Here is a 19462-nt window from a genome sequence, read left to right as displayed (position 1 = left end):
GGGCCGTCCACCACGTTAACTCGGTCTGTACTAGACTGCCAGCGTGGCTGCGTCTCCTGCACTCCTTATTGAGTGATTTTGGATGTTTAATCTCCTGAAGTCTGAACTAGATCCTGGGCCTGATTTCCTAGGTTAATTCTAGGCTGAATACTTCAGGGTCGGCCTATCCTCCCTCCAGACTTCCTTTCCTTCTTTTCTCTCTTTTCTACGCCAACTGCTTTGCTTCACTCGCTCTCTCCAACTACCCCGGTGTTATACCGAGTACATTCTTTTGACAGATATTTGCGTGGATTTATATCCTAGTCGCTCTTTATCTACCAACCTTACCATATCAATCTCAATATATTCATCAAAATGCGTTTCTTCGCTACTGTTCTGGCTACCCTTGCCGTGGGCGCCGTCGCCTCCAACGCCGTTGCCGATGAGGAATACAGCACCGTTGTGGTCACTGAGTACAGCACCTACTGCCCCTCGGCCACCTCCGTTCCTGAGGCTTCCTCCAGCGCTGTACGTCTTTGTTATATATAACCGAAAAGATACATAAAAAATTGAAACATGCTAATCCCTCCTCTGCAGGCTCCCTCCATCACCGTCTCCGACGGCGTGACCTACTCCATCTCCCGGCCCCTGATCACCTCTACCATCACCAAGTGCAACAAGTGGTATGTCTTGTCTCACTGTCTTCTCGATGAGTCGCCAGAATGGTTGAAGATGATGATACTGACAACCAGTAGCCCCTCTTCCACCCCCGTCATTTACACCCCCACCCCCTCCAGCAGCTCCATCGTCGTCGTCCCGACTTCCAAGCCTGTCATCCCCTCCGGTGCAAGCCCCGAGACCACCAGCGTCCCCCCCGCCGCCAGCACCCCCGTCACTCCCCTGGCGACCGGTGCCGCCTCGCGCGCTGCCGTCGGTGCGGGCGCGGGTCTGGCCGGTGTTTTTGCCCTGGCTGCTTACCTGCTGTAGGTAGCTGTTGGTGGACCCCTGAGCTCTTGATGAGAGGGGCATTTAGGTCGGCTGTATAGGGGGGTTGTGATTTTTCATTGATTGAATTGAGCTGTTTGGTTTGGTTGTCTGAGAGCTGAGTCGACATTTTCATGAGAATGAATCGGATTCGGACTCAGATTCGGATTTGAATTTGAACTCAATATATATACCTTTAGTACAGGGTTGCGCTTTCGTTCGTCTCTACCCCGGGCAATGAATGCGAGATACCACTAGCCTTCTACTATTACTAGTACCCCGCCCTTTTTTTTTCTTCTTCTCTTTTGACTTCAAGATTATTGAATTGTTCTATACGATCGATACCTGGTTTTATTTAAAGCATGGAGTTACCTTTTGGTTTACATGGTCATATCGTCGTATCGACAGTCGGAAGTCGTGACAATGTTATAGCCTCGCCTTGGCGGCAAAGTATTCTCGGACCCTCTCCCGCGCAACCTCCACCACTTCTGCATCCTCCACCGTTGGCGGGACGTTCACAGGAGCATCAAACTCCCCCCGCACCCCATTTTCCACCAACTCGCGCAGCACCCGTCGCAGCGTCTTGCCGCTGCGCGTCTTCGGGATCATTCCCCGCCCCTGGATGATCCCGCCCAGCGAAGCGATGGCCCCGATCTGCTCGCGCACCAGCTGGTTCACAGCATGAAAGAGCTCCGCGCTGGGACGGGCGGGAAGTGGTCCTGATCCCCGCGGCTGGATAAACGCAAAGGGGAGATGGCCCTTCAGCGGGTCCGGCATGCCTACCACGCTGGCCTCGCCAATGTCGGGGTGCGACAGGATGGCTTGCTCGATGGCCCCCGTGCTGAACCGGTGCGCGGCCACATTGATGATGTCGTCAGACCGCGACATAATGTGGATGTACCCGTCCTCGTCGATCATGCCTGCGTCGCCGGTGTCGACCCATCGGCCGTTGAACCGTTTGACATATCCCCTGTAGAAGCGCTCGTCGTCTTTGAATAAACTGGTAAATGCCGTCGGCGCCAGGGGCATCGCCATGACTATGTTCCCCATTGTTCCGCGCGGCACCTCCCGGCCTTCATCGTCGACAACACGCACGTCAAACCCGGGCATTGGCAGCCCGGCAGATCCGGGTCGCACGGCTAGCGGTTTGGAATCCTGATTCGGTTGCCACTGGTCCACCAGGCCTGCTGCGCTGTTCAGCGCTAATCCAGATATGGGGGATCCGGACTCGGACGACCACCAGTTATCAATCACCATTGCCCCCGGCGCCGCATGCTGGGTCAGGAGCTCTTGAAACATCTGGACGATGCTCGGTTCGCTTCTCTCGCCAGCAAGAAACAGAGCTTTCAGGTGCCTCAGTCCCCCGCGGCGTGCAACCTGCAGGAAATACTTGTTGTCCGGATCGTCTTTGCGGATTGCCCGAATGGCCGTCGGTGCCGTGGAGAGCACCTTGACTTTGTGCTCCTCGACAATGCGCCAGAAAGTGCCTGCGTCGGGTGTCCCCACTGGTTTTCCTTCGAACAGGACCGTCGTGGCACCCACCAGCAACGGTGCATACAGAATATACGAGTGACCGACCACCCAGCCGATATCCGAGGCGCAGAACATCACATCCCCTGGCCCGTGGATGTCAAACAGATACTTGATGGACAAATGGAGTCCGACTGCGTGGCCCCCTGCTTCTCGGAAGACTCCTTTCGGTAATCCAGTTGTCCCTACCCACACATCAGCATCGTTAAATTACCCCAGAATCAGCACGCATACCGCTGGTGTAGATGATATACAGCCCATCTGTGCTCTTGACCGGCACCGGGCCCGCCTTGACGCCGCGCATCCGAGCGCTCTTGACCAGCCGCTGCCAGTTGCGCTGCCCGCCCATCTTGTCCGGATTGTTCCACCGCAGCTGGTCCCGCTGCCAGATAATCGTCTTGGACGGCTTGAAGCTGCTCGCTGCAATAGCGCCCTCGACCAGCGGCCGATATGACACGGGTCCCTTGGACCCTTCAATCCCGCATGAGGCCGTCATGATCACCCGCGGCTTCGCGGCCTCAATCCGCTGCGCAAGCGACTTGGCCGCGAAACCGCCAAACACGGCGGAATGAATAGCCCCCAGCCGGGTGATGGCTAGCGCTGCAATCAGCGCCGCGGGAATCATAGGCACTGTTCGTGGTTATCAGCTCAATCTATGTGCCGGGTCCCGAGCTGAGATACATACTGTAGATGATCACCACATCTCCCTTCCTCACACCTTCCTCTCTCAACACCCCAGCTAGCACCTCCACTTCATCGAGCAATTGGCTGTACGTATACTTCTCCTTGACGCCCGTCACTGGCGAGTCCCAGATAATCGCTACATTCTCTCCGCGGCCGGCCGCCACATGCCGATCCACACAGTTGTACGTCGTGGAGATCTCGCCGTCGGGGAACCAGGACCAGTGCTCGTGCGTGACCCCGCTTGGTAGGGTCTTGGGGCGTCGGACAAGCGTTTGTGATGGCTTCTTGTGCCAGTGCAGCTTGGTCGCGTGATACGACCAAAAACTTTCGGGGGAGTGCAGGGACTGAGCGTGGACTGTTTGTTGGGTAGACATTCTCCCTTTCTTTTTGTTTAAACGTGGGAATGATAATTCGCGATCCGATAAGCAAGAAACAGTGCAGCGAGAAGGGGAAAAGTGCGTATGGGATGGGATGACTTCTACGATGTGACGAATCCAAAGTATAAATGCACGCCGCAGTATTCTAAAGCCTAACCAAACCCGAGGAGTAGTTGGATAGCAGAACTGCAGAAAAAGGATCACGGAGGAAAGGAAGCAGAACGAAACTAGCCGAACTCAAGCACGATGATGCTGCAGGCGAGCTGCAAGTTAACCTAGAGAAGAGTGAAACCGTCCATGCCGGGATTCATTTAGATTTCGTTTAGACTCGGCAATCAGAGAAGCAGACAGCGACATGAACTCCGCAAGGGGGCTCATCGCTCCATCCTCTATGGAATTTGAACCATTAATGATGGAGATTTGATTCGACAATCAATAAGTGGATGAAGTGAAGTTGTGGGGAAGTGGGTGATACTACGCCCTGGACAGGGTGGATGAAGCCGAGGATAATTTGAAGCTTTCCCCGCACGGATGGTCCGTTCAACTTCCGGAATGGTATGTATGTCTGTTAAAGAAGGACGCCTGTTAAAGAGGATCCAGATGAAGCTTCCCTACTGTCCACTAGATCGGTCAGGTTTCAAGAAGGATCCCTAGCGGGTGGCTATGCAGCATCTCCCGACATTGAACTCTGTATTCTTCGCCACTTCGACATTAATCATACAGGACTCGCAAGAACCGGGTTCGCTCTTATACTGATAGAACTGAATAATATGTGTCTTTATTTTTAGGTCTATCTGTGTCAATGAACTTTTTGTTCTTTATATTCGCAAGTAATGCATCAGAAACAAAAAAAGAAAAAGAAAAAGAAAAAAGTAACAACTCAAAGCTCAGCCGTAGGGTATCATATCGAAATGCCTGCTAAACGGTCGACTGCTTCAGCGAAAACAACCATACATCTTCTTCCCTCCGATCCGGTCGTCGGTCACTTTCCTTGCTTCCTCCACACCTGTCTGAATTAAAGACTCTCCTCTGATATTCACATCTTAAGACTCCAGCCACACAGAAGATTGGTCATGGGTCCAGGTGGCTGGAATGAACCACATCCCGAGGCTCGAACCGAGCAACTGCAAGCGGCCATCCAGGGTGCGCGAAAGAAGGGAAGGGTCTTTAATCTCCGATGCTTCTGAGATTCCAGCCTCTTCCAGATAGCGGAAAAAGAATCTGTTTCCAAAGGCGACACTCCAGAGGTACCAAGGAACTTGGAGCATACATCAAGTATCTCCATAAAACTGTATGTGCGTATCCATCACAAGTAGCGTAGAAGAGAGGCGAGGGAAATGTAACGGAGGAAAGGGACGAGAAATGACCGCCCAGTCTATAGTCCAGAGACCGGTAAGACATTCATGCAGCCAATATAAACAGATAGAAGAGATTGCCATGGAGCAGGCTCACATGGATGTTCGTGGACGCTTGGAGTGGACGAAAGTGAAAAGAGGTGGGATGCGAATGCTAATGTGTTCCTCACAGGATGACGCACTTGATGCCACCTCGGTGTCTGGCACGGTCGGGTCGGAAGGTTTTTGGATATTCAGGACCGGCGTCCCGATCGCGCATAGGGCCCAAGCCAGTCGGTCGACGATCTTGGGCTCGTCCTCCCTGCTGCTGTTGCCGTTGCTGTCGGAGCATGCGAACGACATCGTAAAAGGCCTTCTCAACGTTGATGCAGTTCTTGGCGGACGCCTCGACGAATTCGCAGCCCAAGTCCTTCGCCAGGGCCTGTCCTTCCTGCGCTGAGACCGCTCGCTCCACTGCTTTGTCGCTCTTGTTGCCGACTAGCATCACGGGGACGGGGAGGGGCGGACCCGAAGGCGCGTTCATGGGCGATCCCAGATAGCTGGCTCCGGATGGCGACCCGGAGTGGGCTGACTCCTTGACCATCTTGATCTGGTTGTAGAACTTTTGTATGCGAGTGAACGAAGCGCGTGATGTGATGCTGTAGACAAGCACGAAACCTTCGCCGTCGCGAATCCACTGATCTCGCAGGGCTGTGTATTCCTCCTGGCCTGCGGTGTCCAGCACTTCCAACATGCAAGACTGTTGATCGATCACGACTTGCTTCCGGTACGAGTCTTCAATAGTCGGATCGTACGTTTCGACGAAGTGATTCAAACAAAGCTACTCAGGGAGAAAACAAAGTTCAGTCGAGAGTTCAGTAACGGTGTCATCAACCGTTCAAGATGGAATTGGATGGCTAACCTGAATCGTGAGCGCGGTCTTCCCAACACCACCATCTCCCAACACCACCAATTTGTACAACGTCATTTTCCCCGACATGGCGACTATATCGCACCCGTAGGTCACCAAAGAAACAGAATATTGGTTGATCGAATTGTGATATTTTTTTTTAAATTAAAGATGGGAAAAAGAGTAGAGGAAAATTGGGTACGAGGCGGAAGAGGAAGGGGAGAGGGGCGAAGAGAAGAGAAAGCTATGAGTGCTCCACGGTGGGCACGGACGCGGATAACGGAGTGTTGCGAGACTACGACTGGGGGTCCAGCGCAGGAACTTAAAAGAACGGCTATTGTGGTAAAGTTAGTGCGGTTATTAGCCACCGGAAGAACCGCCGTTGCTCTGTGGTCGTCCAAGCACATGTGCAGCCCACAGTCCACAGAACAACACGAGGCCCCACGGAAGCGAAAAGCAAGAGAAAGAGAGACATGACATACCTTTGGGTCCTGAAATTTGCCTTTATGATTAGTGAAATTCAAAGCGAAGGCTATTAATAATCCCTGAAGCTCCGGTCGCAGTATAAGCTCGTCGATCGCAGGATCAGGAGCAAGATAGTAAGTACAAGACTGAAAAATTTGGACTCGAGCGGAAAACCCGAGAGTTGCAGCAGCCAACAACAACAACTGTATCTGCAGTTATCCCTGCCACAGCGTGTTTGATAGTCTTAGCAGAGGACAAAAATGCGGGTTCGCCAGTACTTCCGATGAGTAGTGACACAAGAGGGATGTTCTGCCAATTTATCTGTTGTCCCTTTTTCTTTGGGGGGTTCAGCCACACAAAAATAGCAGAGTTGAAGCAGATCCAATTTAGAATCGGAGAGTAGCGAGAGGACAAGGGGTATGAGGTGGAATGTCTTTTCACTGTTGCCTTTTTTTCTTTTTTCGACAAATACTGCTTATCTTGTAGGGAGGGGGAGGGGGAAAGCTGCACAGGCGATCAGGCGGCCACGCCAGGGAGGACCAAGGATAAAAGGCTTGGCCAGCGATGGGAGAGATGGTGGATAGAGAAGCAAAAAGATAGATGCTTATAAGAAAGGGGAGAAGAAAATGAAAAAGTACAGTTAGATGGAGGAATAGATACAGGGGAAGAAATAATGATAATATATTGAAAGGGGAGGGAGAAAAATCACAACAATAGTGATTTATGATTTTGTACCTAGACAATTATTATGGAATACTGAGGCACGTTTTTCTTTCCCCCCTCTCATAATCAAATGTAGCTAAACCAGCGCCTACCCAGAGTAGTTAGTGAAGACCTATGGCGTTGTATTAGCAAGAGAGTTGGATTAATGTTTGACAAGGGTAGGTATAATATCGCGGCAATAGATAAGGACAATAGATCGATCAATGAAGTCAAAGGCGAATAGAAAAAAAGGCACCTCTGGGGTACTTCGTAGGAAGGTTTTTTCTCTCTTGAATCAGTTGATAGATTTGATACCCTGGCGCTCATAACACGCATACTGGAGTTAAACAGACGCAATTGTGTGGCGTCTCCGCTTGTATGCTTGAAGTATCGTCTACAAGCCTACAACGGGTATATCGTATAACCCAAATCATTTTCAGGGAGTTGCATGTCAGAGCATTGTCCTGCTATCGCCAGGCTCAAGTACTGTGATGCAGATCTGATTCAGGTGAGTATAGAGGTATCCTCAGCTTTGACTCTCTAAAATCTAAGCGAAACGATAATGATGGGGGATCCAGCAGGCCTGGCGTTCGAGGCAATGCGCGCGCATTGCCCACAAGTTCAACACATATCAACCACCATACCCGTCATAATGAGATACTTGCTATTCGAAATGCCCTGTGGCTCCCCCTGAGTCTCTGATCACAGCCTGAAAGCGAAGTTTTTGTCAGTTTTAGCCTCGTCTCAGATCTTCAAGAAAACATGCCTACTTTCGACTGAGGACGGTTTCGGGTACACACCAAGTGGGCGGGTAGCCACACTAGAATACCCCACACCAGACCCAGTCAGCAATTGGCATCGACTCCATTCGGGTGGTTTAGGCTTCATCTTCCAACGAGGTCCAGCGGTACGCTTCCGACTGATACACCGGAGGACGATGCATGAACTTAGATGTCCGGTTGTGTACTAATACGGAGCGCACCAAGAGTTGACTGGAGCTCAAATGGGCAATCTGCAGTGGCAATCAAAATGCTACTACAACTAGTCTCGCAAGTTGCATCCCTAGACTAATCAACGGGGAAGGCAATCGAACATTCCGCGGCCCCCCTGGCTACTTGCTAAAATTCCATCTTCCTGATTCCTGGGACTCCTTAAGCGCGGTGCCCCGCTGGCAATATACTATTTGCATTTAGAGTTAGCAGTGTATTGCAGTATGGCAGTAAACTTGAGAACATGGGTGTAGCCAGGTGGGGCGATAGCACGTCGAGTCCTACAAGACACTGGCCTCATTTCATGATCTCAACAAGGAGTACCGCTGAGCCATTGATTATGAAGGTAGAGAAGGTGAAATATGCGGCGTCCATGGACGTCATCGCGGGATTTGTGCCTGAATGCGGAGTTCAAAACGATGCTCATTGCGGCCGACACTAGGGGAAGGTAGTATTCTCAGTCTTCTAGAATGGCCTTGTTCTTGGCTCACGAATAGTCAGAGATTTAGAACTTTAGCCTCTGAGCGGATTCAGGTTAAGGGGGAGGGGCACTTGACATTCAGACAGTTCACGTCAGATATCCCGGCAGGTCTTGAAAAAGATTGACTGTTGTCCGGGTTTCAGTCGATTAGCACGAAGATACTCAATGCTCCGAGTACTGCACGCTGTGTAAACTTGAGGTTGTGTCTGTAGATACTTCTCGCTCCTTCTTTGCCACTGCCCTGGCCCTGGCCCATTCCCACGTGGATAAACTGCACAGTGGACGGTACTACTGCACAGTCCAACCTAGTGCTTACATATCAATCTTACCTTGTTGGTTGATAATTGAGCCTGAAAGTATCCCGAGCTCGTAGATTGATTCCATACATCGGGATATAGAGAAAGGAACGTAGGATATCACCGTCATCATGGCATCATATTACTGCTGATTGATAACATCTGAATTTCGGAAGGATCAACCAGGCGCACTAAAGTGACTACAATCCAGAGCCCGAGTAGCCGACGGAGAGGTTCAGGGGGCCGTCACATTGGGTTTATCCATCACACAAAATGTGACATCCTCCGACTGCCGTTTCGGAGTAGCTCATGGGATATTTCTCCGGAATTTCTCCAGAAAAAACCGATAGGTCTAGTAGCCATCATGTCTTTATCTGTACTCTATACCAACTCACTACAAGATTAAACAATGAGACAAGTTATGCCCAAGATCGGTGCAGCTGGTCTGTCCTGTCAGCTGGAACTTGATGATCCGAACCCTCGCCTATCCCAATATTCATCCGTTCGGAACGCCCCGCTCAACCAGAGTGCCTAGCAAAACTTGGCATATCTAGCGACGCAGTGTGCTGAATGCAGCGTCAAATCAGAACCAAGATAAGTGTCAAGTATTGCACTAAATAATGCTCCGTCCATGGTTGTTCGTCCTCGGCCGGTGATATCGACCGTTTCCCCTGCCTCTTTGGGGCTAGTGGGTACTTGGGACTGGGTTGGATGGATCTAGACCGCCGCTGATTTCTCCGTACCTTCTGCTTAAAAGAGGGGAATTGGATACATAAGGTGGTAGCTAGACAGGGTTGCAGTGCATAAAATGAAGCAGCTCGCAGGTTGGGGGCCGGATGGATTGACTGGAAGGTGATTTGGATCTGGTCAAACGATCAGAATTTGTCCCCGATGGGAAGGGCATTCTACGCCAGGATAAGGTGCTGTTCAAGTCTGCAGGAGCAAAAAAAGCAAACGTCCATATTTTGCCTTACCAAGAGGGCCTCGTTCAGCTTCTAGTGTTATTTTACGCCAATCAATGACTCGTGGTTATCCACGTCTATCTTCCTGTCCTTGGAACAAGCCTCCTCCGACGCTTCTCGACTACGGATGACGCAGCATGCAGTGCTTGATCCTCGATTAACGCGGAAACCGCGGGGGAATTATCCATTATTAAAGTCACTATGATGGAGTATGTCACCTTTGATGCATAACTCGCCTGTTACGAGTTGCGATGGCTTTCTTCTAAAAGTATGGTCTGGCCCAGGCCAAGCGGGAACGATCAACGGCGCATTAAGTTCTCTCCCGGCTGCCTTGAGATACCGGATCTAATACTGGCTTGGCCAGCATGGCACTCTTTAGGGCGGAAAGGAGCTCACCAGATTCAAAAAGTCGTCTTCTGGGACGCCCCCGCGTCTGTCCCGTTCGTCTTAGTACAGCCGCCGGTACCAGCGATCAATACACGGATAGTCATGCGAGATCATTCTGAGATTGCACCTGAAGCCAGGTAGTATGCCAGATCGAAGCGAGCAGTGGTCAGTGTACAACCGAACGTCCACCTCGGTGGTGTGAGCAAATACGGCTGGTGACCGAGCTGTCCGAGATGCAGATGCCCCTTGACGCGGTCCAGCGCCTCGAACAGCGGGTACAGGTTCGCATGGTACGCCTCTTACGACGTGGCGTACCCGGCGTTGTACACCCATTTGTGCATCTTGCCGTCCACCCACTCGTTCATGGCATCGATGTCGGCTCGCATAGGTGTGGGTTAAATCTGCTGCCGGCTGGTTGGCCTCGCGGAGGCTTTGGCAAGGGATCGCTCTTTGTGGTCCCAAAACCGGCCGGAGAAGAACCCCCTCCCCTGGGACAGCAGTACCCCAGGTATAGCACGTAGTAGTCTTTCCGTGAGGAAACTCCGAGGATGGGTCGCTTGAAACCGACGAACGGGATGTCGACGGCTTGTGACGAAACTGTCCGTCATCATCAGCATGTTTGTAGAGTCAGGGCTGTCTTCGGTGCCAGTAAGGGTAATGCCGAAGGCATATATGGATGTCTTGTCCGCCGTGGCTCTTTTCTGGTCGGAACGCAGCCATCAGCAGAGCATCCTGATGGACACTCATATACAGCAGTTATATATAGTTAAGCTTGCCGGCCGCTGAGGGCTAGGCTGCCACCCTCTTACGGTTAACAGAGATGCGGAATGATCGTATGTCTCAGTCTGTTCGCCAATTGGTGTGCTACAACCAAACATCCACATGCAATAGAATAGTCATCAGTCGTAATGTTTATATACACTATCACTGTAGTCTACGCCTTGGCCTCGATATCAAGGCTAAACCGCCTGGCAAGTTCAACAAATCCGTCGCAGCCTGCATCAATCCAGATATCCACATATCCCTCCTCCCGTGCCTGCTCCATGTCCAACGTCTCCTCCTTCGGACGCTCCACATAAACCGTCTGGAACCCACAGGCTTTGGCAGCTTTCAGATCCCCCAGATGCGCCGCCACAAGCGCACACTCTCCCGGCTCCAGTCCGAACCTCTCCGCAGCCCCGCCGTAGACCTTTGGCGACGGCTTGTACGCCCCAAAGTGCTCTGCGCTTAGCACCTCTGTGAAGGGCAGCGAGCCGTGCCGACAGAGATCCTGCAGCAGCGCCACGTTCCCGTTGGACAGGGTGCAGGTGCGGAACTTGCGGTTCAGGAGCTCCAGGCCGCGAACGCTATCCGGCCACGGGGCGAGCCGGTGCCAGCTCAGCGCGAGATCCCATCTCTGAGCATCGGTGAACAGGGTCTCGAGACCGTGGGCCTGAAGGAGCTTGAGGAGGTACGAGTAGTGGTGCTCATCGACGGAGACGAAGGGCTTTGATAGATCGGAGTTCCGGGTGAAGTGGTAGTACGACTCGCGCCATTCCTCGGTTATGTCAAGCCAGTCCGATTGAGTCATTGACGAGGCTTTGGCGCGCACGGCGTCGGGGAGATTCTTCTCTGGGTCTCGGAGTGCGCTCTGTGCTGCGTCACGGAGAGCTTCGGAGACGGAGGTGCGCCATTGGACGACGGTGCCAAAGACGTCGAAGAAGAGGACTCGGGGGAGAGGTTGGGATGACATTGGTCAAGACTTGGTAGTTCATGAATTTCGATGGTTATGGCAGTTATTCAGGGACAATCGAATCCCATACGGTATGGAAATATTATGAAAGATCAACATGGTTGATATTTCTTGTTGATTTGAGAGAGAAGACATGAACCCCGCAAAGGCGTCATCTTGCCCTACGCCGAGGGCCGGGTCAGGAATCAGGAGAAAAGTTCAGCCCGAGGCTTACCGGTTATTCAGCGACCGAGAGAAGTCGAGAATGATTGACTGATATCCTATCTTTTGATAGAATGAATGGAACAAATCAGAGAGAATCAAAAGAAAGAATAATGAGGCAACTCAATTGCGGCAGGAAGTAAGCTAAGTGTGATGACTTTGAACTGTGGTAGACAAGTGGGACGAGCATGTGGATAAATCACATCATCACATAGTCCATTGCTTCAGATAGATCGATGTTCATCCTATTATTAAAGTCTCAATTGATTACCCTTGACTTTGACAGCTGCAGTGTGATGATCATCAACGGCTGCACCAAGTAGAACCGAATCAGGGCAAGATATCTAGTGGTAGCTTCGAGCTGACGCCTCGGTATTATGAATTCCTCGAGTTAATCTGATGATGTATGGCAGTCCAGCGTCTGTAGTGAGTACAGATCTATGAGATTTTTCTAAGTTCCTTCCAGAATAGATAATTGAGAGTTATATCTCGTCGGAGACTACTATCTAGTCCGGAGCATAGCAATCAGGTGGAGCAATTAAAGAACTCAGTACTTTGGCGCCTGTTGTCTTTGGACCGTCATCTTCCCGAAAAAAAAATGTCCATTCTTTGTTGTTCTTTGATCAGATACAAAAGTACAACCCCTGAATGTACTGTAGAGCTCCAGGCCAATGTTCACTAACTAGACTATTAGATTGCAGTGGGGTCACTAACAACGCCGGGCTAAAGTAAGCAGTTTAGTTGGCTTGTTACAGAGCAACTGCTGCAGCACTTTCTTTGACTTTTAGATTCCAAGACATCACGTTCTTCTCCGGTCGGATAACTGCTCCGTAAGGTAAGGACAGAGTCAAGGACCGCGGCTATCAGATACTATGTACTACTACGTACAAGAGAATGTACACTCATGGCTGAAAGTGGTCTTTCTTCGTTATCTCTGAACTCTTGAAACACTCAACCCCATATGAGCAGGTCCCAGATCCATGACAGAGAATACCTCTGCATCATGTCGCGAATCCAGAAACATAGGAAAAAGGGGCCTGAGCCGGGACCACTTAATCTAGGAGGGTCGAATGAGTTTCTTCCTTCAGCCTATGAAGGTATATTAATATGAACACAATCGATTTGCGTCTCAATTAAGCCTTCTCAAAACAGTCAAGCGCTGTGTAGAAAGTTCAGCTCTGAACCCACAACAGTAAAGCCAAGAACCAAAAAAGCTGGGACGCGGCCCGTCTGTGTTTTGTGTACTCCGTACCTCTCCTTTATCCAAGGGAAAAACTCGGGTGTTCCCTCACTTTCCGACGTTTGTCCCTTGTCTGTCCCATGTGCCTTGTAAGATGTTGCTAATAATGCGATTATCTGGCGGTGGTGGGTAGTATAAAGCATTAATTGGGTATCATTATTACTACCTTACTGGCCACGTCTCGTAGCCGTCTACAGCGCTGCATCTGCTGCAGTCGACATTCAAAGGTTAAATTTGATCCAATAAACCAATTGATTGCTCGATCACACGCGACAACCGAGTGGAAATCTAATACGGACTACATCCCTGCAGTTCGTCACTATAATGCTCGTGTTTAAACCTACCACAAGCTCGGATTCAGGAATATCACTCCGTACTGAAACACGGACCAGAGGCTATGCTGATCTTGTTAAGAAGCAAACGCAGGGTCTAAATATCTATGATGATATCTGTCTGATGGCGTGGTTAAATGATCGTATCGCCCATTTCGCTATCGTATGATTCCCCTGTCGATCAATAATAGGCACGGAGCAATGGATGGATGGATGGTTCCATGTATTAATCGGTTCGAAACTTTAGGGAACCGTATCCATATGCTGTAGTGCTGTAGTGCCCTCAACCAAAACATTACAAGGATACAGAAGGACACCCCGGAGAAGAGCTTTCATATACATATATGAGGCAGACGAGGATCATCATTAGCATCACGTCCAGGTATTTGAATGATACCCTTTCGCTAGTTCAAAAAGTTCCATCATCAGTTGAGTGGAGTTCATCGTAGTTCGTACTAGGTTATGTGAGTCAAAAAATGATGTTTTTGTACTCCGTACGGAATGTCCTTCGACGTGAGGTAATAACAATAGGAGAATACGTACTACGGAGTACCTACTCAGAGTACAGTGTACCATTTCATTATGTACCTAGGTACCTATTCTATGGAGCTAATGATCAGAAACAGAGTAAAGCCTGGTAACTATGATACATACGGAGTACACCCTGTCTGTGTCTGCCAGCGTCTCCTTTTCCCTTTTCTCCCTACGTATCCTGTGCATGTTTCATATCCACTTTTGCTTTTTTCTTTTTCTATTGTTCTATGCGGATGATTAATCATCTTTATTGGTACCTAGCTAGTTGGTTATTATCACCTCTTTCTTCTCCCAACAACGGACAGGACGCGGCCAACATTGGGATGATAGCCAATACAAGCCGAGTTCTATCGATTTGCCGTCTGTTTTGATCCGTCGTCTTTAGCCTCTATCCAATAATCCACCGGCGCATCCATCGATCCGCCACTTCCCACTCGATTGTCAGTTAGTCCAGTCTAGGCCGCATAACTGTAGCTCTGGTGGGGTTCGGTATTATTGTCCTTTATTACTTTCCTATGGAGCACTCCGTAGTACCAACGCGACTAACCACGATGATGAGGGAGTGCCCCATCGGAGCTTTGGTGCTATTCACCAGTGCATCCACCTCCTAACGAACTGCCCCCCTGGACTGGCTCAATCTTAGTTCCTTTCAAGATGCTTGGACAGGTGCCTGTGCCGCAAGGCTAAAATCCATCCTGCCAACTAAAAAGGGGAAAAACAGGGGAAACAAAAAAAGAAAAAAAGAAAAAGAAATTGGAGACTAATCTAACGGGCCTCAGCTGCATGGGCTCGCTCTTTCCACTGGCCATCGCTATTGACTCGATAGCCTAGACTTCTAGTTCGAAAGATGAGCGATTGAACTCAAGACTGGCCGTGATCTCGCAGGTAGATAGACAGTCATTCTGCCTGCCTCGTCTCGAGTCTCGATCCCCATCCTTTCCCCCGCGTTGCGCGGATTCATTATTCCCATCCTTGTCCTTCAATCCATTTTGCACCAGTTTCGGCGTCTATGTCTCCTCACATTCACATGATACTTTTCTATCCCTGATATTCACGTATATAATTGAAAGTGCAGCATTAATCTCCTCGAGGGTTCAACCTTCTGGAGCTGTTCCAACCTGAGGTACGTGCACAATTACGCAAGACTAGGGAGGCTGGATTGTTCAGCCTTCAGAACTGAGGGCGTCCGGCCTGTATTCGGCTGACTGGGCGGTCACTGTAGATTCATTGCGCGACAATCCTCGAAAATACAGCTGCTGGCCAGCGTCATCGTTCTCCCCGGTAGTAATCGACTCGTTGCCGTCGACCTTCGTCTCGTGTCGCAGTCTTGGATCAGATCGACGGATGCCGTATGAACTGCTTTGATCAGATCTTGTGGGAACGGGCCGGACTGCTCTGCGCTGGTCAACTTCCGATCCCCTTTGTGTTGATGGTTGAAAGCTACGACTCGTCTGTTCCGTCTGAAAGATAGGATTCATGGCCACAGACGTCCAATATCAAAGCCCTTCAGCGGCTCAGGCGTTCCCCACGCCGTCGACAACGCCGCATCGGGTGCCCTCCATACACGTCCGCAGCGACTCATCGCCGATCCGCTCCGCATCACCCCTTGCCCCTCACAACTCTTCCCCCGAAGGGCCGAGTGACCTGGACGATGTGGGGGATGAAGATACTCTGTCACCGTTCGACCCGCGAAGATTCACACCCACACTACATGCCTCCTTAGTGTCAGAGATTCTCTCTCTGCGGCGAGAGGTCGAGAACAAATCCAAGGCGATCGAGGTGCTGGAGAGAAGCTTGGACGAGTCCCGGACTGAGAACGAGGGTCTAACTGACCGTCTCTCAAGAAGCACAAAAGAGACCCGGTCTTTGAAGCATCAATTGCAGCTCCTGGAGGGTGGTACCTCCTCGGCCTTGACCGAGCTGGCAAAAGAGCGAGACGAAGCTCTAGAGAACATCTCAGATGTACGAAGAAAGCTGGAACAGGCGCAAAAGAAGGCCCGCAGCCGAGAAGAGGAGCTCGAGCGAACCCAAGGTCTCTTAGACCGTGAAAGAGAGTCCTGGGAAGGAGAGCGTAGAAACCTCGAGCGCAAGGTCCATGTGGTGGAGGGCCGGCTGAAAGTCGTCCTGAATGAGGTTGCCGCGGCGCAAGCAGCAGCTTCCGCTCCCCCTGTATCGTCAAAGTCGGGTACCCCAGAACCCGTCAGACCATCCACCACCGAGAGATGGAGCGATTCGGCAAGTGTGCATTCCAGCAGCCAAGGACGGCGTCGGACGAGCGTCACCAGTGTGAGCTCCGAGGATGACGCTGACTTTCATAATGTGCGCTATTCTACTGCCAGCCTTGCGAATGCCCGAGACAGTAAGCCTAACGGAGTGAGTCTGGCGCAAGAACTGGCATTCGACGAGGAGGAAGAGTTTGACAATGAGCATGATGATTCAATTCTGGATTCGCCCGAGGCGCTACCAGAGGAACGGCCGACTTCGGTCCACTCCCACATGTCCCTGTCGATGAGCCTGAAGGCTCGAAAGATTCTTGGTCTCTCCATTGACAGCAGCATAGACTGTCATACAGTTTTTGACAGAGGCCTAAACAGTCCCGCCAAAGTTTCCTCGCCCACATGCGAATACCGAGACACTGGTATCCAGTACTCCCCGCCGCCATCTCCTCAATTACCCCCTGAAAGTCCACTTGAGCATAGTTCGCAGGCATTGCCACTCGCTTACCAGGCGAAGGACAGCGGTACTTCGACCTTGACTATCGACATGAAATCGACATCTTGTCAGACGGTCGGCAACCTGCCCAGTCCTCCGTGGACACCCCAGGTTGCCGAAACACCAATAACTGCAGGCCCACAACCGGCTGCAACAGCCTCAACATCGACGCAGACCGATCTCGTTCCAGCCCCTGCGGCAAGCGAACAGGATGCGGTTGCAAATCCTACAAAGTCAGTTCCTACAGCGATTGAAGTCCCCATGATCGCCATCCATCCACCGCATTCCGAGCCTTCTTCGCCTCGAGGAAGCGTGGTTCTGCCACCTCAGACAAAAACCGTCTCCTGTCAAACAACCTTCAAGACCATCATCGACAGTCGATCGGTTGCCATCCAGACCGAAGAGATTCGTATTGACAAGCGACCGGTCAAGTTGCCGGCTAGCTTGCTTCCCTCTGCCATCCCTGACGTGCCGCTTAATGTGTCGCGTGCTGAGAGCAGTTCAGATTCGCCCATCCAGCCATATCGACCCCCGTCACGAAGGCTGGAGCACGGAGAATCCAAACCGCCTCCACTGCCTGCCAAGGCTCCGTCGAGAAGCAAACCGCCCGCCACGGTGCAGGCCTATCCTGGGAACAACGACAACGGGCCGTTATCGGCGGATTCCAAATCTGACTTGAGGCGGCCCTTCAGATCAAGCAGTCTTTTTGCTGGCTTCGAGGATGAAAATGACGAGCCGCGGGAGGCAACTCGAGATATCTTTACAGATGACGAGCTGCTTAATCGGCCGTTTGCTTCATACAAACTGAAAAAGGGAAAGCTGATCTCGGCGCAGGAAAGGTCGAGTCTGGACGATACCCTACTGGCAGAACTTGATGATTCTCAAGTCCATGGGAATCTGGAGCCGTCCGAATCGTCGCCGCAGGGGCAGAGGCGAGGTGTGACAGGTTCAGGGAACGAGCGGGATGCCCGGACGGCCACAAGGGTCCCTAACGCCGCAGCAGGGCATCGGCGAAGAGCACGCAGCCCAAGCGAGCCGAGTATTGACAGTGGCAGCGGGGCATCAAGCATTGCTCCTCCGTTCCCTGTCCCAATTCGCCTCAGTTCAAGAAAATTCCCCGGCAACGGGAGCGATGGACGGCAGAGCCCAACTCCCTCCAACCCACGCAACTTCTCTGATCGCGGACGGGCGCCCATTGTGCGGAGACCTACACTGCGTCGAGTACGTTCAGCAGCGGCCATGTCTCAATCGGAGCATCCAGAGCGGCCTCCGAGCCAGTCGTCTCCGTCCTCCTATGGGCTGGAAAGTCCTCAGTATCCGCCGCTGCCATTTGATGACATTACGGCGCCTCGGGACAGGATGGCTGTCGAAAGACGGTCGATGCAGCGTCCCTCTATCACTCGACCGTTTGCCCATGAACGGCAAGACTCGAATGCAACGACGTCAGTGCAGCCAACCAGCGTGGTCGACGCCATTGCGCAGACAATGATCGGAGAATGGATGTACAAGTACGTTCGGCGGAGGAGATCTTTCGGCGGCGTCGGTGAACCCAAGGACAGCTGGGAGGGCAAAAACGCCGATGAGGTGTCGGCCAATATCACCAACAGCGGAGTGCGACACAGGCGATGGGTTTGGCTCGCGCCATACGAGCGAGCGGTTATGTGGAGCAGCAGGCAGCCCACCAGCGGTCCTGCGCTGCTAGGCAAAAGTGGCCGCAAGCGTAAGTTTCCGTCATTTTTTTTAGAAAGAGTGATGAGTCCGCGCTGATAAGACTGACTGGCATAAGTGATCATTCAATCCGTTCTCGACGTCAAGGACGATAACCCTCTTCCCAAGGGAGCGACGGTTGCAAACCCGTTCAACCGATCCATCCTGATCTTGACCCCCAAGCGCGCCCTGAAATTCACCGCCACCAGCATCGAACGGCATTACGTCTGGTTGACTGCGCTCTCATTCCTGAGCCATTCGGCAACGGGCCTTCAAGACCTCGCCGCTCTGCCTCCCATCCCGCAGGCCGAGTTCGAGTCGCCGGCGCCCACCGCGAGTCTCCGCCGGAACCCAATTCGTGACTCGATCCGCATCGCCAAAGGGCGCCCGCGACCCAACATCAGAGGTAAACGCAACAAAGCGCCCGCCCCGGTGCCCGAGCTACCTGCCAATGGTTCGGAGATAATTGACTCTATGTTCGACGCGGCCGACCCTCCGACCGTGCCTCGATTCTCCTCCCACGCCCGCAAGCGCAGCAACACCACGTCCCGGATGCCGGTGATGCGCAGCTTTTCCAGTCAGGGAACCATGCCATCGATCCCGTCTATACATAGTATGGCCACGCGCGGGGGCTCCCCAGTCTCGCACGGGCACGGCCTCAACAGCGGCCGCAGCAGTCTCAGCCGACGCACGTCCGAGGCGAGCGGGCCGTCCAGCATCGGGACTGGTAACTTCTTCGATGCTATTGGCACCGTTCGCATGGAGGCGTTCATCGATCAGACGGCGTCTAGTCGATATCGCCCTGGGACACGGTCGCGGCACGCACGCAAGCCGTCGAGCCTCTGGGGATCAAACAGCCAGCGGTTCTACGGGGAATTTGCCATGCCTGCGGACAGCGAGCCCGATCCGTTCAGAGGATTCTAA

The 19462-nt window shown here is 52.0% G+C and overlaps 8 protein-coding genes across 8 annotated transcripts; 3 read left to right on the top strand and 5 right to left on the bottom strand.

Moving 5' to 3' along the window:
* Nucleotides 1-106: 106 nt before the first annotated feature.
* Nucleotides 107-1008, bottom strand: AFUA_2G07790 (uncharacterized protein; the record flags this gene model as incomplete). The annotated part of the gene is made up of 4 exons (XM_077804112.1): nucleotides 107-127; nucleotides 259-497; nucleotides 636-668; nucleotides 726-1008. 4 exons carry the CDS (start codon nucleotides 1006-1008, stop codon nucleotides 107-109), a joined length of 576 nt encoding a protein of 191 aa, XP_077660275.1.
* On the top strand, nucleotides 355-966 carry AFUA_2G07800 (putative GPI anchored protein; the record flags this gene model as incomplete). Its single annotated transcript, XM_750021.2, has 3 exons — nucleotides 355-507; nucleotides 577-662; nucleotides 735-966. The coding sequence occupies 3 exons, from the start codon at nucleotides 355-357 to the stop codon at nucleotides 964-966; spliced, it is 471 nt and encodes a 156-aa protein (XP_755114.2).
* A 381-nt stretch (nucleotides 1009-1389) lies between the features above and the next one.
* Nucleotides 1390-3551, bottom strand: AFUA_2G07780 (putative acyl-CoA synthetase; the record flags this gene model as incomplete). Its single annotated transcript, XM_750020.1, has 3 exons — nucleotides 1390-2678; nucleotides 2728-3123; nucleotides 3179-3551. 3 exons carry the CDS (start codon nucleotides 3549-3551, stop codon nucleotides 1390-1392), a joined length of 2058 nt encoding a protein of 685 aa, XP_755113.1.
* Nucleotides 3552-5075: 1524 nt separating this feature from the next.
* rasB (Ras small monomeric GTPase RasB) lies at nucleotides 5076-5876 on the bottom strand (the record flags this gene model as incomplete). The annotated part of the gene is made up of 2 exons (XM_750019.1): nucleotides 5076-5729; nucleotides 5811-5876. 2 exons carry the CDS (start codon nucleotides 5874-5876, stop codon nucleotides 5076-5078), a joined length of 720 nt encoding a protein of 239 aa, XP_755112.1.
* A 4127-nt stretch (nucleotides 5877-10003) lies between these two features.
* Nucleotides 10004-10466, bottom strand: AFUA_2G07760 (uncharacterized protein; the record flags this gene model as incomplete). Its single annotated transcript, XM_750018.1, has 3 exons — nucleotides 10004-10038; nucleotides 10208-10343; nucleotides 10410-10466. The coding sequence occupies 3 exons, from the start codon at nucleotides 10464-10466 to the stop codon at nucleotides 10004-10006; spliced, it is 228 nt and encodes a 75-aa protein (XP_755111.1).
* A 548-nt stretch (nucleotides 10467-11014) lies between these two features.
* On the bottom strand, nucleotides 11015-11812 carry AFUA_2G07750 (haloacid dehalogenase, type II; the record flags this gene model as incomplete). The annotated part of the gene is made up of 1 exon (XM_750017.1): nucleotides 11015-11812. The coding sequence occupies one exon, from the start codon at nucleotides 11810-11812 to the stop codon at nucleotides 11015-11017; it is 798 nt and encodes a 265-aa protein (XP_755110.1).
* A 437-nt stretch (nucleotides 11813-12249) lies between these two features.
* AFUA_2G07740 (uncharacterized protein) lies at nucleotides 12250-12336 on the top strand (the record flags this gene model as incomplete). The annotated part of the gene is made up of 1 exon (XM_750016.1): nucleotides 12250-12336. One exon carries the CDS (start codon nucleotides 12250-12252, stop codon nucleotides 12334-12336), a length of 87 nt encoding a protein of 28 aa, XP_755109.1.
* A 2242-nt stretch (nucleotides 12337-14578) lies between these two features.
* On the top strand, nucleotides 14579-19462 carry AFUA_2G07730 (putative nuclear migration protein; the record flags this gene model as incomplete). The annotated part of the gene is made up of 3 exons (XM_750015.2): nucleotides 14579-15242; nucleotides 15342-18551; nucleotides 18618-19462. The coding sequence occupies exons 2-3, from the start codon at nucleotides 15596-15598 to the stop codon at nucleotides 19460-19462; spliced, it is 3801 nt and encodes a 1266-aa protein (XP_755108.1). The 5' UTR covers nucleotides 14579-15242; nucleotides 15342-15595.

This window comes from Aspergillus fumigatus, chromosome 2 (assembly GCF_000002655.1).
Source record: "Aspergillus fumigatus Af293 chromosome 2, whole genome shotgun sequence".
Taxonomy (NCBI): domain Eukaryota; kingdom Fungi; phylum Ascomycota; class Eurotiomycetes; order Eurotiales; family Aspergillaceae; genus Aspergillus; species Aspergillus fumigatus.
Note: the sequence above shows the minus strand (reverse complement) of the source record. Positions and strands in the feature narration are given on the sequence as shown.